Source organism: Homarus americanus, unplaced genomic scaffold (assembly GCF_018991925.1).
Source record: "Homarus americanus isolate GMGI-L3 unplaced genomic scaffold, GMGI_Hamer_2.0 scaffold59578, whole genome shotgun sequence".
In the NCBI taxonomy this organism is placed as follows: Eukaryota; Metazoa; Arthropoda; class Malacostraca; order Decapoda; family Nephropidae; genus Homarus; species Homarus americanus.
The window spans coordinates 185,536-212,550 of record NW_024712913.1 but is presented as its reverse complement, the minus strand read 5'-3'; the positions used below and the strand labels follow the sequence as shown (position 1 = coordinate 212,550).

At 39.7% G+C, this 27,015-nt stretch overlaps 2 protein-coding genes across 3 annotated transcripts in view; one reads left to right on the top strand and one right to left on the bottom strand.

Annotated features, from left to right (window-relative positions):
* The first annotated feature begins 4,055 nt into the window (after positions 1-4,055).
* On the top strand, positions 4,056-6,654 carry LOC121864747 (collagen alpha-1(I) chain-like). Its single transcript, XM_042363909.1, has 5 exons — positions 4,056-4,160; positions 4,493-4,814; positions 5,097-5,462; positions 5,715-5,985; positions 6,309-6,654. The coding sequence occupies exons 1-5, from the start codon at positions 4,056-4,058 to the stop codon at positions 6,652-6,654; spliced, it is 1,410 nt and encodes a 469-aa protein (XP_042219843.1).
* A 1,288-nt stretch (positions 6,655-7,942) lies between these two features.
* Positions 7,943-27,015, bottom strand: part of LOC121864291 — a 94,155-nt gene continuing 75,082 nt past the window's right edge. The window contains exons 5-13 of one of the 2 annotated variants that reach the window (XM_042363381.1): positions 21,919-22,065; positions 21,623-21,678; positions 20,446-20,577; positions 18,091-18,273; positions 16,596-16,777; positions 15,850-16,001; positions 12,923-12,955; positions 11,986-12,064; positions 7,943-10,838 (exon numbers count right to left, since the gene is read on the bottom strand). In XM_042363381.1, coding sequence (XP_042219315.1) covers positions 9,665-10,838; positions 11,986-12,064; positions 12,923-12,955; positions 15,850-16,001; positions 16,596-16,777; positions 18,091-18,273; positions 20,446-20,577; positions 21,623-21,678; positions 21,919-22,065 — 2,138 coding nt within the window. In that variant the 3' untranslated portion in view covers positions 7,943-9,664. The remainder of the gene's footprint in view (positions 10,839-11,985; positions 12,065-12,922; positions 12,956-15,849; positions 16,002-16,595; positions 16,778-18,090; positions 18,274-20,445; positions 20,578-21,622; positions 21,679-21,918; positions 22,066-27,015) is intronic. The other variant, XM_042363389.1, reaches the window with a different exon arrangement.

Below are 27,015 nucleotides of genomic sequence, written 5' to 3'. Positions count from 1 at the left end.
TGGATGTACTGTAAATAGTGTAGTGGATGTACTGTGTAGATAGTGTAGTGGATGTACTGTAGATAGTGTAGTGGATGTACTATAGATAGTGTAGTGGATGTAGTGATGGTGATGTATGGATAGTGTAGTGTAAATAATGTAGTGGACGTTGTTAGTTGATGTAGTGATGATGATGTAGTATCAATAGTGTACTTGGTGTAGTGCGTGGTGGAAGGCAGACAAGAGTATGGAGGAGGTGGGTTGTGTGTGTGGTGGAGGTGGGTTGTGTGTGTGGTGGAGGTGGGTTGTTTATGTATGGAAGTGGGTTGTGTTGGAATAAGTAGATCTTTATGGACACATCTTAGGCTCTATCATACGTTCACTAAAGATTTTTTTTTGAACGGTTCATCATATATCGTTATTTCTATTAACATTTCTTTGGATCATAATAGAAAGCGAGTAGTGTATAATAGTGGGTTAAGGTATCAGAATACAGTTACCCAATGGTGTAAAATAATTGACAAGGTTGTTATGTGATTGGGTAGTTACGGGTTCAACTGGCATTTGACGCGGCGCGCTGCTACTGGTAAAACCAAAATTCTTTTTTTTGTTTTATATTTTACATCGCTGTTTCTTAACTTTCACTCTGGATTTAAATTGCAAGGGTTAAGATGAATATATTGGTGAAAATCTACATGAAATAGAACAGAAAAACAAGAATAGGGAGTTCACACGTATTATTGTTGAATGCACCTTCACCAACACAACTCCTCCCACCCAAATTGCCACATTTTACTGTTATCTTTGAAATATTAGTGTACCACCAACATACTGAATCAATAAACACATGACAAAAAAAATGTCAAGTAGCAACAAGTTTTGTTGAGAAAATGGCAGCGTCCTCACCTGCAGGAGACTTGTGTACAGCCTGTCGGTGTTTGGGTCCTGTTTGTTGACACATCACCACCGTTTATATACCAATAATGTCAGTTATTTCTAAAGTCTCTATTATCATTCACTTCAATAATCCATCAAAACACAGTAGATAAGCCAGAGGCTTCAGTATTGTCAAGAAAACGACGAAATAGTCCAGCAATGAAGGAGTTACTCCACCTGTTCCAACGACTGACGCTTTCTGACCACTGGCCACCACACGGCGAGTATTGTTGAAAAAAATACCACGAACGTGACTTGACGCCCTCTTTATTCTCCTATCTTTGAGAGTATATGTTACTAACTCAACGTAACTTAACCTAACAATCCTAGGGTAACTTTCTGTATATAAATAAGGATACACTGTTGATTCAGTCTCTTAGGAAAATGTACAAGAGCTTCTGTTCGTAGTACATCTTTAACATTTAACGTATCATCTTTGATACAAGACGCTATTTTGTCTTTAGTTTTCGAATTTATGGATTCTCTCGGATTCTATTACGCAAAAATACTACTTATATAATATATTGATAAGTAAAGGCATCAAAACTAACCTTTATACAAGTCTTATGTCAAAGATTTCGTAGAATTTACTGGAAAAGGGACCATACTGGCTCCAAGTTGCTGGTGAATGTTGATAACAAACCCTCACAGAAAACGGAATATGTTGGGGAAAACTATACTGTAGATGTTACAGCAGAAGTAAAGATAATATTTATTTATTTATTTATTTATGTATTTGTTTATTTATTTATTTATTTGTGCTTTTATTTTTATCGTTGTTGAATTAGGGTAAGAATACTCTTTCTATTCAAACTTCCGTCTCTACCTCCCTCACACTCTCTCTCCCTCCTGTTCAACCTTCCCTCTCTATCCCCCTCTCTCCCACTGCCCTTCACTCTCTCTTCAAACTTCCCTCCCTCTTTCCTTCCCTCTTCAACTACCTTCTCTACCTCTCTCCCTCCCTTATCCTCACTTCAAACTTTCTTCTCTACCTTCCTCCTTCCCTCTCTCTTCAAATGTCCTTCTCTACCTCTTTCTCTGCCAGTGTGTGTGCGTGTTACTTTTACTTACCACTGATCGGCTCGTTAGCCGCTTGGGCAATCGGTCACGTCTCTGTTACTTTTCCTTTTCTTTCATCCTCTTTACCAAATGTACAAGGTTGTTTCGCAGTAGATGTTTCATCGTGGCATCTCTGATAATACTCTCAAGTACTTTACATACTATGCTGGTCAGGCTCACCGGTCTATAGTTGTTCGTCGAGTGACAATCGCCTTTCTTGAAGATAGGACTTGCATAAGCCATTTTTCAATCACTGGGACCCTTTGTTCATCCAGGCATTTACAGAACAGGATCTTCAAGGGCTCGGCAAGTTTGTTTTTCACAACTCTCTTAGCACTCTGGGATACATCATGTCAGGGCCGGGCCTCTTATGGACCTTCAGTTTTGACAGTTTATTTCATATACCCTCTTCTGTGAACACAATGTGGTTCAGTGCTGTGTCGAACCGTCTGACGTCAAACGCAGGAAGGTTAATCACATCCTCTCTTGTGAACATTGAGGAAAAGAAGCTGTTCAATGCCTCAGCTTTATCCTGGTCAGAATCTGCATAACTACCATCTTCAAGCCTCAGGTCTGATACTCCTACTTGTGTTTTTAATTTCGACTTTGCATAGCGATAAAACGCCTTTGGCTTTGACTTTATGCAGCAGTTTGGTCCTCACACACACCAGAACTTGCCTTTAACATGTGGTGTGTAATATTTAACATGTGCTACCACATCTAGTGTGTGGTATTTAACATGTGCTGCCACATGTAGTGTGTGGTATTTAACATGTGCTGCCACATGTAGTGTGTGGTATTTAACATGTAGTGTGTGGTATATAACATGTGTTGCCACATGTAGTGTGTGATATTTAACATGTAGTGTGTGGTATTTAACATGTGCTGCCACATGTAGTGTGTGGTATATAACATGTGCTGCCACATGTAGTGTGTGGTATATAACATGTGTTGCCACATGTAGTGTGTGGTATTTAACATGTAGTGTGTGGTATTTAACATGTGCTGCCACATGTAGTGTGTGGTATATAACATGTGCTGCCACATGTAGTGTGTGATATTTAACATGTAGTGTGTGGTATTTAACATGTGCTGCCACATGTAGTGTGTGGTATTTAACATGTAGTGTGTGGTATATAACATGTGCTGCCACATGTAGTGTGTGATATTTTAACATGTGCTACCACATCTAGTGTGTGGTATTTAACATGTGCTGCCACATGTAGTGTGTGGTATATAACATGTGATACCACATCTAGTGAGTGGTATTTAACATAAGAACATAAGAATGGAGGAAACTGCAGTGGGCCTATTGGCCCATACTGGGCAGTCCCATTTACAACCCAACCCCGATTGCTCATATAACCATCCAACCTATGTTTGAAGCTATCCAGCGTATTCGAGTTAATGGTGATATTTGGTAACTTGTTCCACTCGTCCACTACTCTATTTCGAAACCAGTGTTTATCTGTTTCGCGCCTAAATCTAAATTGGTCTAATTTAAAACCATTGTTACGAGTTCGCTCCTGGTTGGATAGTTTGCGTACCTTTGTAATGTCCCCTTTGTTTAGCCCTGACTTCTATTTACACACCTCTATCATATCGTTCCTCACTGCTACCACATCTAGTGTGTGGTATTTAACATGTGCTACCACATCTAGTGTGTGGTATTTAACATGGGCTACCACATTTAGTGTGTGGTATTTAACATGTGCTACCACATCTACTGTAGTGTGTGGTATTTAACATGTGCTACCACACATAGTGTGTGGTATATAACATGTGCTGCCACATGTAGTGTGTGATTCTTAACATGTGCTACCACATATAGTGTGGTATTTAACATGTGCTACCACACCTAGTGTGTGGTATTTAACATGTGCTACCACACCTAGTGTGTGGCATTTAACATGGGCTACCACATCTAGTGTGTGGTATTTAACATGGGCTACCACATGTAGTGTGTGGTATTAACATGTGCTACCGTTGTCACGGCTGAAGGTGTAGAAATGCTTTAATTATTTACATTAATTACAATAATCTGAACAGGCTCCATTTCTTAGCACATAGTTAGCACCCGCATGGAAATTCCCAGGGGATCTTCCAAGGACAGAATCGGCCCCAGGGTCCCTCTCAGAAGCGGTGGCGCCCTAGGGGCCCTCCCAGCGACAGTGGCGTCACCTAGGGTCCGTCCCAGGGGCAGCGGAGTCCCCAGGGCCCCTACAAGTGTAGCCTCCTTCCAGGAACCCTAAAGTTTGCTTGGTCTTGGTGTCGTACATAATGCATAAATCCAGCAATCCCTTACTGATCTGTGATTGGTGGACTAAAATGTAAATCCAAGAAAGGACAGCCAATAGGAGAACAGAGCAGTCAGTCAGCACAACACCCAAACTTATGATTTGCTGTTGGATATTTATTTTCCTTTTCATTGTTCAGGATGATATGAAACAGGAAATGCGATGGCCAATGCATTTATTTAACGTCATAACTCCCAGATTTCTAAATAGTGTAAAAACAGCTGTCACCAGGAGACCTGCTAGGGGCGGAAGCATCCCCAGGGGACCTCACAGGTGCAGCGGCGCTCTCAGGGGCATTCTCAGGTGCGGCAGCGCCCCCAGGTGTCCTCCCACGGCCAGCGGTACCCCTAGGTGCATTCCAAGGGGCTGCAATGCCTCCAGGGGCCCTCCCAGGAGCGGTGGTGCCTCCAGGGAAATACTCTGGGTTCGGCGCCGCCTCTGGAGGATCTCCTGAAGGCAGCAGCTCCCGCAGGGGCCTCCCAGGGGTGGTCGTACCCCCAGGGTCCCTCCCAAGGGTGGCGGAGCTCCCAGGAGCCCTACCAGGTGTGCCCCCTCCCAGGAGCCCTCTAGCTTGCTTGGTCGTTGTGTCCTACTCCTAACTTAACTGTGATTGGTGGACTAAAATGTAAATCCAACGAACTACAGCCAATAGGAGAACAGAGTAGTCAGTCAGGACAACACCCAAACTTATGTTTTGCTGTTGGATATTTATTTTCCTTTTCATTGTTCACGATGAGATGATACTGGAAATGCGATGGACATTGTATTTATTTAATGCCATAATATCTCCCAGAGTTCTAAATACTGTAAAACAACTGCCCACAGGAGACCTGGTCAGTGCGTTGGCTCCCCAGAGACCTCTTAGGAACGGTGGTGCCCCTTGGGGCCCTCAAAAGAGCTGCGGCGCTCCTAAGGGCCATTTCAAGGGCGGCAGCACCCACAGGTTGCTTCCAATATGCGACAGCACCCAGCTGCCATCCCAAGGACTGTGGCACCCCCATGGAAATTCCCAAGGGATCTCCCAAGGGCAGCATCGCCCCCAGGGTCCCTCCCAGAAGCGGCAGTGCCCCCAGGGGCCCTTCCAGCGACAGTGGCGTCACCTATGGTCCGTCCCAGAGGCAGCGGAGTCCCCAGGGGCACTACAAGTGGAGCCTCCTTCAGGAACCCTAAAGCTTGCTTGGTCTTGGTGTCGTACATAATGCAAAAGTCCAGCAATCCCTTACTTAACTGTGATTGGTGGATTAAAATGTAAATCCAATGAACTACAGCCAATAGAACAGAGCAGTCAGTCAGCACAACACCCAAACTTATGATTTGCTGTTCGATATTTATTTTCCTTTTCATTGTTCAGAATGAGATGATACTGGAAATGCGATGGCCAATGCATTTATTTAACGTCATAACTCCCAGATTTCTAAATAGTGTAAAAACAGCTGTCACCAGGAGACCTGCTAGGGGCGGAAGCATCCCCAGGGGACCTCACAGGTGCAGCGGCGCTCTCAGGGGCATTCTCAGGTGCGGCAGCGCCCCCAGGTGTCCTCCCACGGCCAGCGGTACCCCTAGGTGCATTCCAAGGGGCTGCAATGCCTCCAGGGGCCCTCCCAGGAGCGGTGGTGCCTCCAGGGAAATACTCTGGGTTCGGCGCCGCCTCTGGAGGATCTCCTGAAGGCAGCAGCTCCCGCAGGGGCCTCCCAGGGGTGGTCGTACCCCCAGGGTCCCTCCCAAGGGTGGCGGAGCTCCCAGGAGCCCTACCAGGTGTGCCCCCTCCCAGGAGCCCTCTAGCTTGCTTGGTCGTTGTGTCCTACTCCTAACTTAACTGTGATTGGTGGACTAAAATGTAAATCCAACGAACTACAGCCAATAGGAGAACAGAGTAGTCAGTCAGGACAACACCCAAACTTATGTTTTGCTGTTGGATATTTATTTTCCTTTTCATTGTTCACGATGAGATGATACTGGAAATGCGATGGACATTGTATTTATTTAATGCCATAATATCTCCCAGAGTTCTAAATACTGTAAAACAACTGCCCACAGGAGACCTGGTCAGTGCGTTGGCTCCCTCAGAGACCTCTTAGGAACGGTGGTGCCCCTTGGGGCCCTCAAAAGAGCTGCGGCGCTCCTAAGGGCCATTTCAAGGGCGGCAGCACCCACAGGTTGCTTCCAATATGCGACAGCACCCAGCTGCCATCCCAAGGACTGTGGCACCCCCATGGAAATTCCCAAGGGATCTCCCAAGGGCAGCATCGCCCCCAGGGTCCCTCCCAGAAGCGGCAGTGCCCCCAGGGGCCCTTCCAGCGACAGTGGCGTCACCTATGGTCCGTCCCAGAGGCAGCGGAGTCCCCAGGGGCACTACAAGTGGAGCCTCCTTCAGGAACCCTAAAGCTTGCTTGGTCTTGGTGTCGTACATAATGCAAAAGTCCAGCAATCCCTTACTTAACTGTGATTGGTGGATTAAAATGTAAATCCAATGAACTACAGCCAATAGAACAGAGCAGTCAGTCAGCACAACACCCAAACTTATGATTTGCTGTTCGATATTTATTTTCCTTTTCATTGTTCAGAATGAGATGATACTGGAAATGCGATGGCCAATGCATTTATTTAACGTCATAACTCCCAGATTTCTAAATAGTGTAAAAACAACTGTCACCAGGCGACCTGCTAGGGGCAGAAGTGTCTCCAGGGGACCTCACAGCTACTTGATGCATTGTTGGGATGCTAGCTATATCCCATAATGCCTTGATGGCCTGTATTGCTTCGTGACTGTCATCTTGAGTAGTCTTATTCTCCTCCAAATGGAGGAACAGGGAATGTCCAAAACCTTGCCTGTATGACGTTACTTTAGTACTCTTGATTTCTGGTTCATCGGAACCAATCAATACAACTTCTTCCTCTATGCCATCTGGATGATAGATACAACTTTCATCATACATACAGTAATTGTAAAATTTTAACTCATGAGGGTGACCTCCAAATATTGTATGATTTCAAAAATATTTTGAACACTGACCTTACTAGGAACTGAAAAAAATTGGGACTGGGTGCGAGTGAATAAAACAAATTTGAAACTTTAATTTTTAAGAGACCCTACAAGCTGCCACTTGGAGGATCGCAACTTAGTCTATGTAAAAAAAAATAAAAATTGAAAGTAACAGTACACTTATAACTTTATGGTAAGCAATAGTCTTGTGTGATTGTTCTAGGCTGAACTCGGGTTAAAGTAATGACATGTTTGTGTTGGTCATTATCTTCAAAGTATATAGATTTGGCACCTGATAGGGATTCCCTTTAGATTGAAATTATATTATTTTGAACTAGTAGCTCCTTGGTGTATGACCAAGGAGCCATGATATGGACATTTCAGATCAAAGTAATACCATGTTTAGGCAGAACATTATTTTCATGTGCACACTTGCTCCCCCAAAATTTTATCTTGATTTTGTGCAAGACAAAATATGACAACAGACGAAATATTCTGACAACCCAACTGAGACAACAGCAGTTGTGGTGTTCATTTTTATATCCATTGGACCCAACCGTAAAGATAATATTTGGAGCGTGTACGTACCAACATTGGTCAGCTGTCCTAATGTAGGTACTTGTGACAGAAATTGAGGAGTCTGCTTAAGATATTAACAAAATAGAATGTGGGTTATGAAAAGAGAAAACTCGAGCTTTGCTTTATTTCTATGTCCTACAGTAAGATCACATCGGGGCTTTAAACTTAATAGCTGGGTAGTAATATAGATGTAAAATAACATCACATCAGGGCTTTGAACTTAGTATAAACAATGCTGTAATACTCTTAAATCATTAAAACCAAGACACTCTCCTAAGAATATGTGAGGGCGATAATGGTCACTATCTGCAAAAAATCAATTGGAAGATTTTATTTTCACTACATCATTGGTGAAATTTGCAATTTTGTGTTTCCTGGAAAGAATTACTACATGGCTGTCTCCCTTATTTGCAAAACAAGTAAAAAGAGCCTCAGTTTGTTTCCTTAAATCACAAAATTGCTATGATCACCACAAATAACTAACCCTTACTACCTGGGCAGACTGACCTAACGAGCCCTAGCACTGTTAGCACTTTGCACACTGGGTAGAAAAACAGGTATCACATGGCACCACATTGCATATGTAGACGTGTGTGTTCCTGCAAATGGTATATAGAAATGGCCACAAACTGATTTCTATAGATAATATTCTGGCTGTGGTGTATGCCATCAGCTACCATTATATGTCACATGAAATAATGTATCTGTGTATTAGGGTCATCTGCAGCAAGTATGACATGGTTTGGTACTAGTTTATTTATTTAACACGACATATTAACAAGAGCATGACCATAAGGATGATAACAAGAATTAACAATAATAGAAGCTGAAGACACAATCAACCTGGCCAGAGCAACAACAGAAGGCATGTATAGTTGCGTCAATGCTCAGCGTAGCCTGGCACACGCCCAATGGGCCATTTATGAATAATTCATGTTTTGCCACCATTAACAAAACTGTACTGGCATATTATGTAACTTGGAAAACAATTAAATATATAAACAATAATTTTTTGCGCTTTTTTTTCATTGTGCATGTAATAAATTACATTAATTCTGGACTCTTGATAGGGTATAAGCTCTTTAGTTGAATTTGTAAATACATCATGCTCTTATCAGATATATTACACTATAGTGTGAGTGATAATATATATATGTTGTATTTTCAGACTTACATGGGAATTATGTACAACCAACTGCTGAGTCTTATCATACAACCTTTTTATTGTTTAGGTAACATTCAGTGGGTTGTGGTACTGCTCAGCACAGAACTAGGCATACTGGATCTATTTTTCAAATTTAAACATTCTCTAAGAATGAATTTTCATTTTTGCTTGTAAACATGGGTGCCACAAGTAGTGACTAAACAAAAGTAGGTCTGATAAGGCAAAACATAATCCCATAATGCTCCTCTCACTTACGGTTTCACAAGAGGCAATGGGAACACTGGGAGAAAATTCACTTCCTGCTAGAGTTGAGCCACTGGATAACTGTAGCTAGGAGAGGAGGGTGTAGGTATGGTTAGATCTGGTCTGTGGAATTACACAGCTTGACTAGAAAATAAACACAACATAAACTGGCCATCAAGTGATTCATCTAGTGAATGGTATTGGCATTTTGTTTTCCCACAATGGGTAATGTACCCACACAATCAGCAACAAAGGACAAAGGCTGAGGTGTGTCAGGGCAATTAGGATTGATACCTGCACAAAGGAAATTGTACCACCATAGAGATCACTTGTGTCATGGCAAGTCAGAAAGCTGTGGCAGTGTTTAGTCGTTCGCAGTCGTTCGTCAGATGTCGGTCGAGAGGAAGGAGTTATGCTGTGCCATCACAGCTCGTGCATCTCAGAGCTAGAAGTGATATCCACATCCTCAGACCAGCTGACATCCATGTTGTTTCCATCGTTGTGAAGATTTACGTTGTTATCGTCAGAATCAGAAGATGGTGCAGAAGGAAGGCGTCTTCGAGTGGGTCGTTTCCCTCGACCTGGGAGTGGTTCAATAGTCAGGGCGTCACCAGTATATTGTTTCAACAGTTCATCAGTTATCATAGCTTCGCCAGCACCCTCCTTGGGGCACCAAGGTCCATTTTTCCGACTATGGGGTTTATGATTAGATGAGCCCTGTTTGCTGTGCCGCTCACCATCACTACTATCACTATCAGAGTCTGAAGAGGAACCCCCCTTTATTATGTCACACTGAGAAAGTTCCGAGTCACTGGCAGCCTCAGAGCTACTCGTGAGTCCAACTCCAGACAGTTCTACAACTTCAATGAATTGATGGGTACCACCTGGAGTTTCTTCATACTCATCCTCATCTGGATCCTCCAGAAGATGGTGCTCTATCCTGCCTCTTACTGGTGATCCATTTTGTCGAGAGGCATTTACTTTAGCAGGAGACTTAGGTGAATGGACAGGCACAGTCCATGCTAGACCAGTTGGAGATACTCTTTCCATCTCGCTGCCTCCTTCACTACTTTCTGATGTGGTTCGCCTAGATCCCGGTCGACTACCATGACCATTAGCGTCCAAAGATTTCCCATTTACTTCTTTGGGTTTTTCATTTAATTCTTTTGCCTTTCCATTAATTTTCTTTGGTTTCTCATTTATATCCTTTGGCTTACCATCAGCATGTAATCCATTTCTGTTCATAGCATTTGCTCTGTTGTTATGAATGACTCTCCGTACATGCGTAGGAGTACGTGGGCGGTCTGCGGCACTTAGAGATACCGTTCGCTGCGGCCGAGGTCTGGGCGATGGAGGCAGATCTAAAAAACTATCATCAGACTGTGAGTCATTAAGATCAAGAATAAAAGAGACAGAATTTGACTTCTCCACCACAGATTTCACACATGGTGATGGTGGGGGAGATTCAAAAGAAACCTCCTGTACTTTGTCATCTCCATCAGCACCATCTTCAGGGGCAAGACCTAACCGGGACCTGCGTTTGCCGACATCACACTTGGAAGGTGATATTTTTCCTGATGGAGACCGAACAGCTACCCTGTGAACAATTTTTTTTTTATGTGAGTAGATTTATTTTTGTAACTTAAAAACACATGTTATGTATTTATTATAGCTGCAAAAATTATTTACCTGTTAAGTCGATCCTCTGGAACGGCCACAAATTTGGGAGAAACATTGAACTAATGAAGTCCTTACAGCAGGTTTGACATTTCTCCTACCATCAGGACACAAGGAAGACTAACTAGCACATATGGAATACAATGCTTGATCTATAAAGCCATTGCCAAAGCCATAACATATATGAATTTATTTATCTATTTTTTCCACAAATCATGAATTTGTTTTCTGAACAATAACAGTATTAAAAATCATAAACATCTGTAAAAAAAAAATCTAAACTATCAACAAATACACTTGCATTTAGTGACTGTTTACAGTTTTTTTGATACAAAATAAATGTCATGCATGAAGCTTCATGAAAACATTCACAGTATATGGTGAAGGGAGGGGAAGGTGGATAACTCAAGTTAAATTCTATATTGTAACTACTAAAGAAGTTTGGAAAAAAAAAATCTTCAAGATAAATTATTTCTAAGTGAATAAGTAATACAATGTGTACTAATATTATCAGAGACTATATGTAATTATCATAAATAATTATCAATTATTGTGGTAAAAATTACACAAGGCATATACTGTATATTACAGTATCAAAATATTCATAATAATTTTTGTTACCCATTTTAAAATACTGAAATAGATAATACACAAGTAATTTTTCAATTTCTTAGAAATCCAATGATAAACAAAGTTTCCTTTGAAAATTATGATGTGTTAATAGTCCAATAATCATTATGCTTATGATTTATCTACAGAATAGACAAAAATATATAAACATTAAAAATCTTTGCCTGACATTGGCATTTCAAAAAAATTTATTAAAGCTTTTTTTTATAGAAAATTATCTACTCAAAGGGATTACAATTACAAACATTCTTAGGAAATAACCAAGCAATTTCCTTAAATTAAAGAATAAACAAGGTTTTTGTGTGAGATAATTACTTTTAGGATCACATACAAAATGAATGCGTGACTTAGGATGGGGAATGGTGTGCAGGTACTGTTTGTACCTATAGGTGCTGGAGTGCAAGGCAGTAGGTGGTAGGGAGTGCAGGGTTACGTACCTGGGTGATCGGGGGGCAGCCTGAGGGGAGGGCGCCCCCTCTTGGCGCCGTGGTGTTGCTGAGGAGCGGCTCACGAGATCTGTAAAAGGTGACCCGAGCGTCAGGTGCAGGCCGGTGGTCAGACCAGTGGGGTACTTAAGCATGGAGTGGGAAGACCGATGGTGCCTTAATATCGGTATTGTTAACTAAGCTAGGAATTTAGAAGTCCACACTAAAAGGCAAGAGCCCTTGCATTCATTGTCTGATACAAATTGACATACTGTAATTATATTTATACTGTACTATCGGCAGAGCATGTCAACTTTATAATAATTTTTATGGTATAACAGCTGCATCTGAGAAAATACTAACGACTAATTGCATAAAGCTCTCACTACTCGACATGTTAATCATGCATTGGCTGAATTACATACATTTCTGCAAAAATAATTTAATATGCATAAGGGAGACTCAAGCATTCAGCGCTTAGCTTATGTTTTTTGTTTTGAGTAAATGTATAGCATCTGGTCTTACCATCGGCTTCATGTGTGCATGTGCAGCATTCCACAGCAGTATCCAAAGTTGTGTTTCATTATCTTTGTCCCATATATTACAGTACTGTACATGATAATGAACAATTCATATTTTGATATACATACTGCATATAAAAATAATGCCAACCACATTCTTCCATCTTATGCAACACCTCCACCAGGATACTGTGCTTTGGATAAAACTTCATGCAAGACAAATATCTGTGGAGGCAAGCACATGCAGCCCAAGCCTAGCAAATGAAGATAAAGACTTAGTTCACCAAGTATAAAGTTAAATGAGGAGAAACACACAACAACTTAATTGCTACAGCTTTCTCATTAAAAAGAAAACTCCAATTTAGGTATCTTAAGACTTTAAAACAGATACAAAAATATTTAGATCATTGAACAGATGTTGAATCTACCTTGTCTACGCCCTCCGAAAAGACATCTGAAGCCTTGTAAAGAGGTCATGTCTTTAAACACAATATTTATACAGTATACAGTAAATGTATTACTTGTGGGTGTGCAACAATTTTGGTATACCCTGTATCTTTGTATGTGATAGCAAATTGAAAAAAAAAAAAAACTACTAATCCTTTGTTAACTAATAAAGTTTTCAAATGAATGACTGTTATTGCTGTATGTTTGCCCTCCGAAGATATCATTTCCATTTACCTATTTGTACTATGTCACCTCTTCCTGCAGAAAGAGCAGGATGGCACCTGCTGTAAAGGCTCCCTCCCTAATATTTTAACAAGTAAATCCCATCTTCAGTGTGAAGCACCCAGCACCTGATGAACATTTTTTAAAGGATTTCCTATAGAACTCTGCCCTTTATTTTGGGTAACATACAAGAAAAGTCACCTGTCTGCTTGTATCTAAGATGTAATAGTCTGTCAGCAGAATGATGGATACCTGAATAAATATACTGTATGCAAGGAGGAAGAAATTCAGTTCTTCCTTGTACATGGCATTTAAGACAACATCAAGGAGACAATAACAAATACAAAACAAGAAAATAGCAATTTTACTGAGAGAGTTAAATATGTGAAAAGAAGGCATTGATGAAGAAACTCCTGTGGTATGAATGTGACCAAAGATATAAAGAACCATGTTTGAAAAGTAATTTTCTATGGTTGAGAAAGGGATGGAGAGATGACCTGCATAAATGTCAATCACTTTGCTTGATAAGAGCCAATATAGCCTATAAACTAATCAGCTGCACAGATACAGATTGAAAGAAACATTGGTTTAAGCCAAATGCATTTATACTTGTGATGCAGGCTATCAGACAACCTGGGAACCCAAACCAGCTGAGGTAAAGGGTAGAGAGAAATATCCTCTATTAAGTGACCTGTTTCATAATCTCCAAGGGGCTATACATACACACAAGTGTTACTTATACTCTGAGATATTTCTTGAAAGATCGCTTTAAAGTCCTTACAATTCTCATAAGTGACTAAATTGAATAAAACAAGAACCTTGTTGGACTGGGTTAATTTGTCAAGTGATCCATGAGTTGATAGACAATACATTTGAATGTTTTAAATTGTGTATTTAACATACCAAAACCAGGCAAGCAAAAATCATCCCAAATTTATCAGGGCAAGTAAGAAAAACATCTGGGCAAGTAAATGTTCTACAAAACTGCACAGCCTGGATTAATGCATTCTTGCCCGTCTTCCCAACTGTTTTTCACCCTAAAAATGCTGAGCAAAGATGAATATGATAGTGATAAATACACAGACATTTGAGAATCAGGCAGGGACACTGTCTGATGAAGTGATAAACTCCCTCTGATACTACAACTGATGCTATGGAACGGACTCAAACAAAGATTTCCAACTAAGGTTCCACAAAACCCTTGGGTTCCATAAAATGTTTCAAAAGATTCCACAAGAAAAAATTGCTTGGAGCAATTATCGGTAATCTAATACCGTGTATGAAATTAGTCATCACAATTCTCTGTAAACACACATGAAAAGTCATGTGTAGTATTAACTGTAATAACTATTTCCTCGATGGTGCCAACACACACAAACGACCAGAGCCACAGATAGAGAGTTAAGTCAACTCGGTGATATGTGGCCATCATGTTGTTACTCAGCTGATGAAGTTTGCACTGGTACTGTATAGGATAATGATGATATTTATTAAGTAAAATTGTCAAACATGTTTACAATTCGATAAGCATATTTATAAATTATGTGGGAGACAGCCCGAGAAGACTTCCTACCTGTTGAGTAATATGGTGCCCGGTGGCTGAACTCTCTCTATCTACAGCTCAGGTAATATAATTATCATAAATGGTGGCTTAACATTTTATATTGCTCATTTTGTTTCACTGTACAGTACGTACTTAAAAAATTATAATTGTATTGTACTTTACGATACATCATGTATTTCAGTTACTATGTTTATTATTGGCTTATAATCATTGTGTACACCAAAAATTGTCATTAAAACAGGTTTTGGAACATTTGTTTTATTTTGAGACATTTAATTTTTTCATAGGAATGTATCTGAGTTTTTAATGAAAGGGATCAGAGGAAAATGGGTTTTGATTAATGAAAAATCAGTTTACAATACTGTACTTTTAGGAACAGAACCCTTTTGTAAATTGGGTAATACTGTACCTGTATCAACAAAAATCTACAGAAAACCTCAACCTCAAATCCTTGAGGTTCATAATCAAGCCCAAAAAGAGCTGGGAATAGAGATTCCTTAAAGTTAAGGAAATATTGAAACTCCACAGGTTCACCAACTCTAAGCAGTCAGTTTATAGTTGTTCAACTTGTCAGTACAAGTAACTCATGTCAACATTACCATTAGCACAGTAGTTTGATGGGATACACAAGCACCAACTAGCAGAGTAACTGGCAATCCTCTTGGTTGTCTGATATTCCTTACCAATGAAATTATAAATATCAATGACCCAAGCCAACAAATGTGTTTCCTATCAGTTCAGCAAAAAAAGAAAAAAGCTACAGTTTACCTTGTGTTACTGTATACATGAAGAATGGCATTAAGAAAATCCAGTGTACCAAGCAGAGTTTTGGGTGATAATAGAAATAAAATTGTTGTTACCTCCTTCAATAACAAAACCTTGTAGTTAGTGGCTGCATTTACCCTGTCTATGTTAGTACAGTATTCATGTTTCAATTAAGCTGATGAATAATTTTTTCCATAAAACAAATTTTTATAAATGTTTTATTACAAGCACCATTCCCAAAGGCATTACAGTAATACCCCCATAGTATAAGAAGTAGGTTAAGTTATATTACTCAAGTATTTTACCTGAGGGCCAACTGTGTATTTATAAAGGATTATGATATTGTGATCAACATACCAAGAGTAGAAGAAGGCATGGAGGTAGACATTATCTCCTCCCGTTGTCGGAGTTTCCACGCTAGTTCCTCATTTTCTAGACTGAGTCGTTTGTTAGCATTGGATTCCCTCTGGAAGGTCTCAACCAGGAGTCTATGCTCATTTACTAAGTGTCTGCATAAAAAAAAAAGACTTTAGTTCCTGCTCTGGTGTTGGAAAGAAAATACCCAGTAAGCAAGTCTGCTGTGCACTGTTAAAGTTACTGATTCATTACATTATCATTCTGTAATTTGGCAAGTAAATTTCTTAAGAAAATTACAGCAATGTATTCAATAAACTACAGAGATTTAGTTAAAAAGTAAGGAAACTATTAAGACTCCTTAATCATCTTTGCATAGAGTTATTTGTGTAATAACTAAATTCAATAAAATTAGCAATTAACAGGATTCTAATACTGTACACATAAAAACAAGAACAATATTAATCTTCAAATTCTGGGTTTGCAATGTCACATAATCTACACCAGTACAGTAAAGCATAATGTCTACCGATGAAAAAAGATACCTGAATGAATGACTTTAAATGACTTAACATGTCACTACCAGTTTTTTTTAATCATATATCCAGTATTATTTAAAAAATCAGTGCAAGCTAACACTAGCTTATGGTACAATATCATAAACATTTCATGTTATCAGTAACTTGAAATTTAAAAAGATGTATATTGTATAGTCATTAAAGCATATTAAGCAACCCTTCCATTACAACCTTTCTTGTATGGCCTTCTTTTCCATCTGTGCTTGGAGATCTTCTGTCTTGGCCTGGAGAGCTTTGGCTTTGTCACGTGCAAACTCTAGTTCACTGGACAATCTATCCATCTCTATCACCTGTCCACGAAGGTCATGGATTTCAGCATTCTTCATTTCTACCACAGACTTTAGTGAGTCAACCTGTAAAGATGAAATAACTAAGGTTATATCATCTCCCTTAAAAATATGAACAAATGGTTTACTAAAAATTTCCTGATTTACTTTATGCAAGAATCCTAGTAGAGTACTGTATTGTATTCAAAGGCAACACAACACAATTCAATAACGTTGTGTACTTAACTATAGCCAAACCTTGAGAGTACGTAATGAAAAAGAAAAGATATACCGGTATATACGGTAAAGTACAGTACAACACGAAAAAACATAAAATGAAGTGCAATAATAACACAATACAGTTGTTGGGATCCAGCTGCTTCACAGGAGGGTGAAGTGAGCAGTTATCTAAAAGTAACTGCGGCTACCAAGCAAGCGTGGAAAAAGGCCGTTAAACGACGATAATGATTCAGAACCAAAATCACAGCACTTTTAGTGATGCTTCAATGACACTAAACTGATGCCTAAGTGGTTGCTTCTAGTTTATAAACTGTACAAGTTATTTCCACAAGATGGTGAATTAACACCATAACTAACAAAATATAAATCCCAGAATAACAGAACATACCAGAGCCTAAACCAACCCACATTAATAAATAAGTTATAAAATTATATTTCTCAGTGAAATCTATTTCTCAATAAAACCTTTATATGAATTACATTCCCCTAAGGACAGTTACCCCTGGTAATCTTTATTTTCCTATTAAAAAAAAAATTCTAAGAGTCAAAGTCTCATTGGACCCTCAACCAAGGCTTTGCCTCTACACCTCCGGCCTACCTCTCTAACTCTCCAAATTGCTACTAAGTACTGTACAGTATATGTATGCTAATGTCACTAAGCATGGCTTTTATTACTTATCCTCTTCATCACTTGTCAACTTATTAGCTGGTTGGGCAGCCAATCTGTTCTGTTAAACACTGCTGGTAAGTATTGGGCATATACAAGTTCTTGAATATACAGTACTGTATACTGCACCTGAACATATACTGTACTGTACAGTACTAGGATGGCCAAGTCTGAATTTACAGCTCACACTTGGTGTTGTTACAACTGTCTCTGGCAGGTTGTTCTAAGGTGTTCACAACTCTTACTCCAGAGTAATTAGCTCTGAAAGTTTTCTGCACTGATAGCCTCTTTAACTTGAAGCTGTGACCTCTCGTAGGGTGGCCATCTACCAACTCCAAATACTGTACCTCTATGTACATTTGACTGAGAAATTCTTTTTGAGGTGCTTACAACTTCTAATACTTCAAAAGACATAACAGTACTTAGTCAAACGTACCAGGTACTTTAATTGATAGATGGTGACCCCATTAGAGGTTACAGCCTAGTCACCTACCTCACTCTTGAGAGATGAACACATCTTGCGAACAGCCTGCAGTCTGTGGTCAGTATCGTTCAGTAGGGTTTCCTCTAATTTCTTAGACTCAATCATCAGAGCTTCTTGATCTTGCATTAGGCGGAAGTTTGCCTCTTCTAATTCACGTTCCCGAGCTTTCCGAGATGACTCCAACTCACGCAACTGAAAAAAATATTCCTTTTAAATCCATCTAAGGTACTTCAACTACAGTATACAGTAATAACCATAATGAGAACCCACTCTATGATGACTTCGGAGAAGCAGAGATATACAGTAGTGCAAATACAGGTATCTACTATTAGAATGAAGGTTAAAAGTACATTACAGTACAGTACTTGGAAGGGTAGAAGACGGGCTAAGACGGTTAATAAAGAAAGATATAATACAATTTAAGCTCTTGCCACGTGAAGGAACTAAAGATGTAATACATGTACAGTATTCATAGAGACAAATGAAATGAAAATTTCTTGCAGAAAGTAGAACACACAGTACAGTACAGGGATTTGTAGACATTGGTAAAACTTATTATGGTTTACCAAAGGAGGTAGCTTACTGGAGCTTGTAGAAAAAGGAGTATAATACCCAAGAAACTTACAAGAATAGTAAAAGTCCTGTATGAAGGAACAAGGTGAGGAATCACATATGAAGTCAAAGTTAAGACCACAACAGCAGGGATCAACCTAGAGTGTGCAGTGAACATTTACTTGTATTGTACTGGGCAAGTGACATGAAATTTACTTTAGGATATCTTTCTAACTTACCCTGATAAATTTTAAGAGGAAATTTGCTTGTTCTTTTTTTTATGAGAACAGTTAAATAAACATTTTAAAACATTCAAATTTGTTGTGTTTATCAACTCCGAGATCATTCGTGTCCATCTTGATGCATTTTACCCTCACCCAGTCAATTTTTCTTGCATTTTATTCATGCTAATGTTCCCACTACAATTTATAGCACAACTCTGCTTCAACAGCAATCAGCAGGAGCTTATACAGTGTAGAATTTCAGGTCAGATCATTACAATAGACCAAGTGAAATAATAGTGAACAACTGTGATGTCACGATAAGGTGTCAGGTTAAGCATACACATATATGTATGTGTACTGTATTATGTATGTTGTATGTATACCATGTATGTACTCCATATATACTGTATACATTACTTCTCTAGTCAGTAGCGTGTGGCAATGCCCCTGTTTCATGTCACCACATGCTTAGATAAATGTGCCTGGCGACATCTGGAAGCTGCTAATGTACCACTTACCACATGTTGCCTGAGAGGTCAGAGAGAGGTCAGTTGACCCCTATAGGAGTGTAAGGACTACCTGCGCGTGTGAGCGCATTCCTGTATATTTCCGTTAATAAGAACCTACAGAACTCTACAGGTGTTTATGCTCGCTCCCGTAGTTAGAACCAAGTACCCCGAACATCTCCAATATACACAGCCCCTTATGTCACCTCGCTGGTTAAGCAGGTACAGGGAGGTGGGTTCATACAGCACCTTAAAAATTCCTGTCTGGGTATTTGCCTTTGAAAATATTAACTTATCTGCTGGGCACAAGGACATGAAAAATCACTTGTCTGGCATTAAACGCTGTAAATCTGCAGTCTGAAATCACCCTAAAGCTCAATCCTATTTATAGCAGTACAGAAGTGTAGGAACTAAGGTTTGATGATGGTGTGAAACATACAGCTGATACTAAAGAGGAGTTACAGAATAATTGTTTAGGATGAGAGGAATATTCAGAAAGAGGAAGGTTGAAAGTAATGCAAAGAAAACTGAGGTCTCATTGAGCAGCAGGAAAAGGGTAGAGTCAAGTTATTTGAGGGTAAATGAGGAGATTGTGTAGAGGAGGTAATGGAAATTGTAAGATAAAATTGGAAAATATAGAAACTGCAGAGAATATATGTTTCAAGTAAACATCTGTGAAATTGAAAACGGTCAAGATTACGATGGCTGGAATATGTGCTAAGTAGGGTAATAAGTAGAAGATAAGAGAAGTCAATACATTTAAAATTGGTGAGAAGATGTGGCTGAAAAGGATGAGATAACTGAGTAAACTGTTGACTTGGAGGAGGAGGGGGAGGAGGACTTCAGTGGCCAGTGTGAATAGCAAGGAAGTAAAACAATGACAAAAAATGTTTGCTCTACAATTTATCTCTTAACCCTCTACGACTTTCATAAATTTGCAGATAAGCCGATAAATATCTGCTACAAAACTCCACTTTACTATAACTATTAAACACTGAAGAGTTTATTAAAGGAATAAGATATATTATAAACACTGTATAAACAATTACTGAAAAAGATCTTGACTAGAACTTCTTATTTACCTTGTGTGTGTGTTGGGTGTTTAGCTCTTGCACAGCACAGAGGTGTTTCTCATGCTGGAGGTCTAGCTTATTCCTCCATTCGCCGTCCAGTTGCTCTATCTCTGCAGTATGGGCTCGGCTCAGTTCCTCACGCTGAAGTAAAATGTAACACCACATAAAATAAAATACTTTTAATTCAGGCTTGCACAAGGTGGCCATAATCAAGACTAATGTAGACTCTCCCATCATTCATTCTCTTTAAACACAGTAACATTGTCTGCTATGGTACAGTACAGTATTCCCCCTCCCTATTATATGGACCTAAGATTTCCAAAAGGTTTACCCATTTTCTTCATACAACCTACCATCATTCATCAGTAGCACGTACACTGCAATAAATTAGTTGGCACCATGCCCCCCTGGATCCCCTTCCTCCCATACTCTATAATTTTGAATCCTTGGTCCTCCCTTCTCTCCTACCATACACTTTTAAATGAAACATTCTTTTCCACCAATCTCCATTTTCTATTCTCTCAGTACTGTACATTAAACTCAGACTGGCTCTATTTTGGTTATCTACTCCTTTCATTTTAAAATATCCTTCATATTTCTGTTCCTTCATATTTCTGTACAGTATTTCATGTTCTCTGCCCACAACACATCTTTCCCTAACACATTCTCTATAAGCTAAACTTGTTAAAAATGACTTTACAATACAGTACTATACAGTACTGTCCCTTCCATGTCATAAAGCACTTAATAAACTTACTCTTACACAATTTTTCCACAAATTCATAATACTGTACTCACGTCCTTCATTCTTATCACATTTTCATCTCTTTTATCCTTTCTATAGAGACTGCAGTACTGTACCTCCTAATGCTTAACTATATCACATATTCCCTTTTTCAACCACACTTTATTACATCCAGTCCTTTAACAAAATTATTCGGTATAATATCTATAGTAAAAGTCTATGGCATTACAGAATACTGTACAGTATATATGGCCTAAAATTTTATTATATTGCTATCTACTTCTACAACATTACAATTTATATTTACAATATTCTAATACCGAATCAATATTTTAGTACTCAAAATCCTATCATAGAATGATCTTTGTAACTCCTTGTTCAGGCGTTTTACAACTAAAACTTCAAAACTACAGTTATCAGAAAACAAATCTTGTACTGTACCTGGTTTTGCTGGTCTTCAGCAAACTGAGACAGTCCTTTCCTGTGCTTCTCAAGGGCTGGGGGTAAACAAATGCTACTGATTAGTAAGCTTATTAAATTATTCAAGTACTGTAATCAAGTTGTACAGGTACTACTGTACATTCATTTATCATAAGCTGAAACATTATTGTGTACAGTATTTGGATATTGCTGTATAGTACTGCCTTAGGAGTCACTTATTATTTCTGAATAAATATTTCACATTTATATTTGAACTAAGAGTAAATCTGGACAAGTTAAAGGAAGATGTTACTGACCCAGATCAATTTCACGTTGATGTTGCTTATTGAAATGATCGACAGTTTCGCGATGCTGCTGCTCAAGCTGCAGCACCTTCTGGTTGTGCTGCTCCAAGCTGCTCACCTCAGCTTCCTGCAGCCGCCGAACAGCAGCACTACTCTCATCTACAAAAGCAAATCATAAAATAAATTTTCCACTTAAAATATTTTTATCCAGTATGCTATCTTTCTTTAATAAAAGCAGGACAGTTATCTACAGAGAGCTATCGTGGCGAGGCATTTTAAAATTATAAACATGATGTATGCATGTGATCAACTCTTTATTTTAAGTAATACAGTACAATACAGTACTATATTATGACTTATGGTCACACCTCAAAAAGGCCAATACTTGACAGTTACAGTATACAGTACAGTACAAATATTACACTTTTAATAATTATAAATGCAAATAACTAAAGAAAAACTATTAGCTATACCAAATGAGGGATTAGATAAAATGCCTAAATTTTGAGAGAACACAATATATCTCATAAACCTTCAGGTCTGTATAATAAAGGAATAAACAAAACATTGGTGACGGTCAACGACACTACACCGACTTCTTTTCAATCTTTGTTTTGACATCTGTCAATTCCATATTTATACCACAGGCTGTAATTATAATATTGAGATGTAGAAAAAAATATACAGTATACAGACTTCCCTATACTGTATATCATCGTTGTGTTTGAATTTAATCTTTTACTTTTACCCTCTTCGCCACTGATCGGCTCGTTAGCCGCTTGGGCGATCGGTCACGTCTCTGATTACTTTTCCTTTTCATTTATCTTTTTCACCAAAAGATCGACTCGCTAGCCGCCCGGGCGATCGGTCACGTCTCTGTCAGGCACTGTTGGCAAATACTGGGCATGCACCGGCTCCTGAATGTACCTGAACCCGCTCCAGTGTTGGTCAAGACTTGTCTTGAAAGAGCTCACACTCGGTGCAATCACAACACTCTCTGGTAGATTGCTCCAAGAGTTTACAACCCTCACTCCGAAAAAGTTTGCCCTCACGGTTTTCTGGACTTGTGGCTTCTTCAATCTTGGGCTGTGACCCCTTGTGGGGCGAGCGTCTGCCAGCTCCAAGTAAGGACACTCAACTGAGTAGTGCCCCCTGAGATGCTTATACACCTCAACTAGGTCCCCCCTTGCCCGTCTGTAGTATAAGCTAGGCAAGTTCAGGTGCTCCAATCTCTCAGGGTAGCTGAGGTGCCGAAGTGCAGACACCAGTCTGGTGGCCCTCCTTTGAACATTTTCAACCAACTGACAGTCCCTAGCATATCTCGGGGACCAGATGAGGTGACAGTACTCCAGATGGGGAAGCACTTCACTCCTGAAGATTGTTACGAGGGACGGACCGTCTAGATATCTGAACGACCTTCTTATAAGACCCAATAATATATTTGCCTGATTTACCTTCTTCTCACAATGACCCGAGAACTTCTGCTCATTGTCAACATACACACCTAGGTCCTTCTCACACACAGTCTCAACTAGTGCAGTTTCTTCATCCCGTTGGGACATATGATACGCCTCCTTACCGTTGGTATGCCCCAGGTGCATCCTCTTACACTTCGTGACATTGAATCTCAGCAGCCATTTCTTCGGACCATTCCTGGAGCCCACAGAGGTCCTTCTGCAGCTCTTCACAGTCCGCTTGGCTCTTAATTTCCCGAAATAACTTGGCGTCATCGGCAAACATTTGTATGGAGGAGAGTACAACGTCCGGCATGTCATTTATGAAACAAACAAACAACAGTGGGCCCAATACAAGTACAGATGACGATTTCGTGCCATTAATCACCACACACTGCTTGCGGTCATGTAGAAAGTCTTCTATCCATGCGAGGACATTTCCCCGAATTCCGTACCCTTCCAGTTTGATTTTCAGCCTTTCGTGGGGTACACTGTCAAAAGCCTTGGCAAAATCTAGGTAAATATTGTCGATATTACCGCCCCGTTCCAGAATATGGGTCCAAATATCCAATACCTTGAGCAATTGTGTTAAGCAGGAGCGCCCCGGCATAAAACCATGCTGGCAATCTTTTACAAGGTTGTTTCGTATTAGATGTTCCATTGTGGCATCTCTGATAATACTCTCAAGTACTTTACATATTATGCTGGTCAGGCTCACCGGTCTATAGTTGTTCGTGGAGTGCCGATCGCCCTTCTTGAAGATAGGACTCACATAAGCCAGTTTCCATTCACTGGGGACCATTTGTTCATCCAGGCATTTACAAAACAGGATCTTCAGGGGCTCTGCAAGCTCGTTGCACAACTCTCTTAGCACTCTAGGATGCACTATGTCAGGGCCAGGACTCTTATGGACCTTTAGCCTGGACAGTATATTTCTAATACCCTCTTCTGTGAACACAATGTGGGTCAGTGCTGTGTCGAACCGTCTGTCCTCAAACGCAGGAAGGTTAGTTGCATCCTCTCTTGTGAACACTGAGGAAAAGAAGCTGTTCAATGCCTCAGCTTTATCCTGGTCAGAATCTGCGTAACTACCATCCACCAGCCTCAGGTCTGATACTCCTACTCGCGTTTTCAATTTCGACTTTGCATAGCGGTAAAACGCCTTTGGGTTTGACTTGACCTCGCTTGCAACCAGCCTCTGGAACTCCTTTTCAGCCCTCCTACACTCTATCTTTGCTTGGTTTCTGGCTCTTGCATACATCTTCCTGTCTTGCTCACCGTTTGACCCAACCCACGTCTTGAATTTCTGGGTTTTCTTCTAAATTTTGTCGACTGCCGCATGGTTCATGTGTAGGGATCCCCTCGTATTCCTCTTTTCCTTTCCCATTCCATTCGCCATTTATTTAAACTTATTTACAGAGTAAGCTTGTTGACGCCCAAATCCACCTTGAGTGGAAAAAACAATCATTTTGTTATAAATATTTTCCTATTAACCATAGATTAATCTCAGCATGAGTGGGAATAAACCAGCGTTAAACATTTACAGAAGGCATAATTTATAATACAGTACAGTAGTGTACTGTATATGCTACGGTAAGTACTGTAATTCTAAATGTCATTAGGGTTACAAAAATTAGAGAATTGCACAATTTTCACCCAAAGTTAATCAGGATGTTCCAAAGTACTGTACTATACTTAGGATAAGATTTTAAAAAGTTTAAAAATAAAATAAAATCCTCAAAGTTTCAATATAGCAGTGATCCCTCGGTTAACGAGCGCCTCGGTTAACGAGATTTCGGTTAACGAGTTACCTTCCATAAGATTCTTAACTTCGGTTAACGAGCAATCTCTCGATTAATGAGTTTTTTACGAGCTGACCTCAACATGTTTTCGCTTGCATTTGGCGGTCCACCTGCTGTAGTATTAGTCCGCCAATACAGTAATCGGTTTTAGGGCTTAAATTCCTTACTATTTTAGTAAATATCAAGAAGTTTATACTATTCAATCATTTTAAAAGTTTAATATTAAATTTTTTAGTAATTTTAACAATTATTGAACATAATTGAAGGTAAGGAAATTAGTTTTATGCGCGCCATCCAGCCTGTCAACACACCAAACAGGCGCCAGTCTCTCTGTCTTTTCAGTGGAGGTAACATCTTGCTTGAGACTCTCTTCAACTAAACGCTTTTTTCTGTGTTTGCAAGCAAATTATTGGTCATTTTGAAATTTATTTTACATATTGACAATATATAATGCAGTGCAGTGTTGATTTAAAGAAAATAATCTTGAATTACACCAAGAGAAGTAAAATTTTATGGGTGAAATGGCGCCATGGGGTGACTTCTCTTCCACCCCAATGCCTTCTCTTCTCCTTTCTCCTCCACCCCCATTCTAATTCCCATCATCATCCAGGAGCCTTCTACATACACACCTCAAAGTAAGTGTACTTTTCAACCATTTTTGTTGAATTTAGGCAATTTTCGGTGAGCTGGAATCAATTACCCAAAAAACCATTGAAACAATGGTTTCGGTTAACGAGTTTTTCGGTTAACGAGCAACCTTCTAGAACGGATTGTGCTCGTTAACCGAGGGACCACTGTACTCTTAAACACCACATTAAATATGATGGGTCCAAAAGTATAAATTTCAGTTGTAACTAAAGAATTTCAGCTTTTCTCCGTCTCTAGTTACTCGCTCATTGTAAAAAAAAAAAAAAAAAGGAGAAATTCTGGAATTATATATTTTTATCATACTGTACAATATAGTTTTGAACTACAAAAGAATAAACATCTTAGTTATTAATACCACATTTATAAGGTAACTTAATTTTCATAGAAATTTAAAAGAAATAGTTTCATAGCCTAAGTAAAAGGCAAGTAACTGTAAACTATTACCACTTACTGTACTGCATCTATTATACAAAGTGTCCCATTTCTGTCATTCAATTTAATTTCAATTTCAATTGTTTATTCCTTGATAGAGGAAGCGGGATCCTAGTGCTGTCACTAGGTACCCCTGTACAATAACACCAGAAGCATCTGGCAAGTGTGACAAGTATATACAGTATAAATATTATAAAGGGGCTTACTAAAGCCTAAGGAAGGAAGGATATTCCTTTAACACATAATCAATGTTATTTACAAAATATCTGGCCAGTATGGGGAGGATCATCGTGTCTCCGTCAGGGGGTCGTGGAGTGGTGGTCCAGCAGGTGTCACGGAAGCGTTGTGTGTGGGGACATCTTAGGAGGTAGTGGATAAGGGTGCTGCTGTCGGGTCTTCTGCACAATGCACAAGAGCGTTGCTCAGGGGATGCAGGGATACGGGCAGCAATCACGTCCCCTTTCCGTGACCCTTTCCCATAGACGTACGAGAGGTCAGGAAGTTTACGGAGGACATCGTACCAGGTGGGCGGGGAGTCCAGGGGGATGGCTGCTTCCCGAGCTTCTCTCTGTTTGCGGCGAATTTGGGTCCTAAGCTGTAAAAGTGTTCGAGGAACAACGTAGTCAGGTGTGGCCTTGTTGCAGCCAGTCTTGGCAAGGCCATCTGCTGCCTCATTCCCCAAGATACCGACATGACTGGGTATCCATAGGAATGTCACAGGACGGCCTGCATCCTGAAGTGTGGATGTTAACCCTCGTATTCGGAGGATGAGG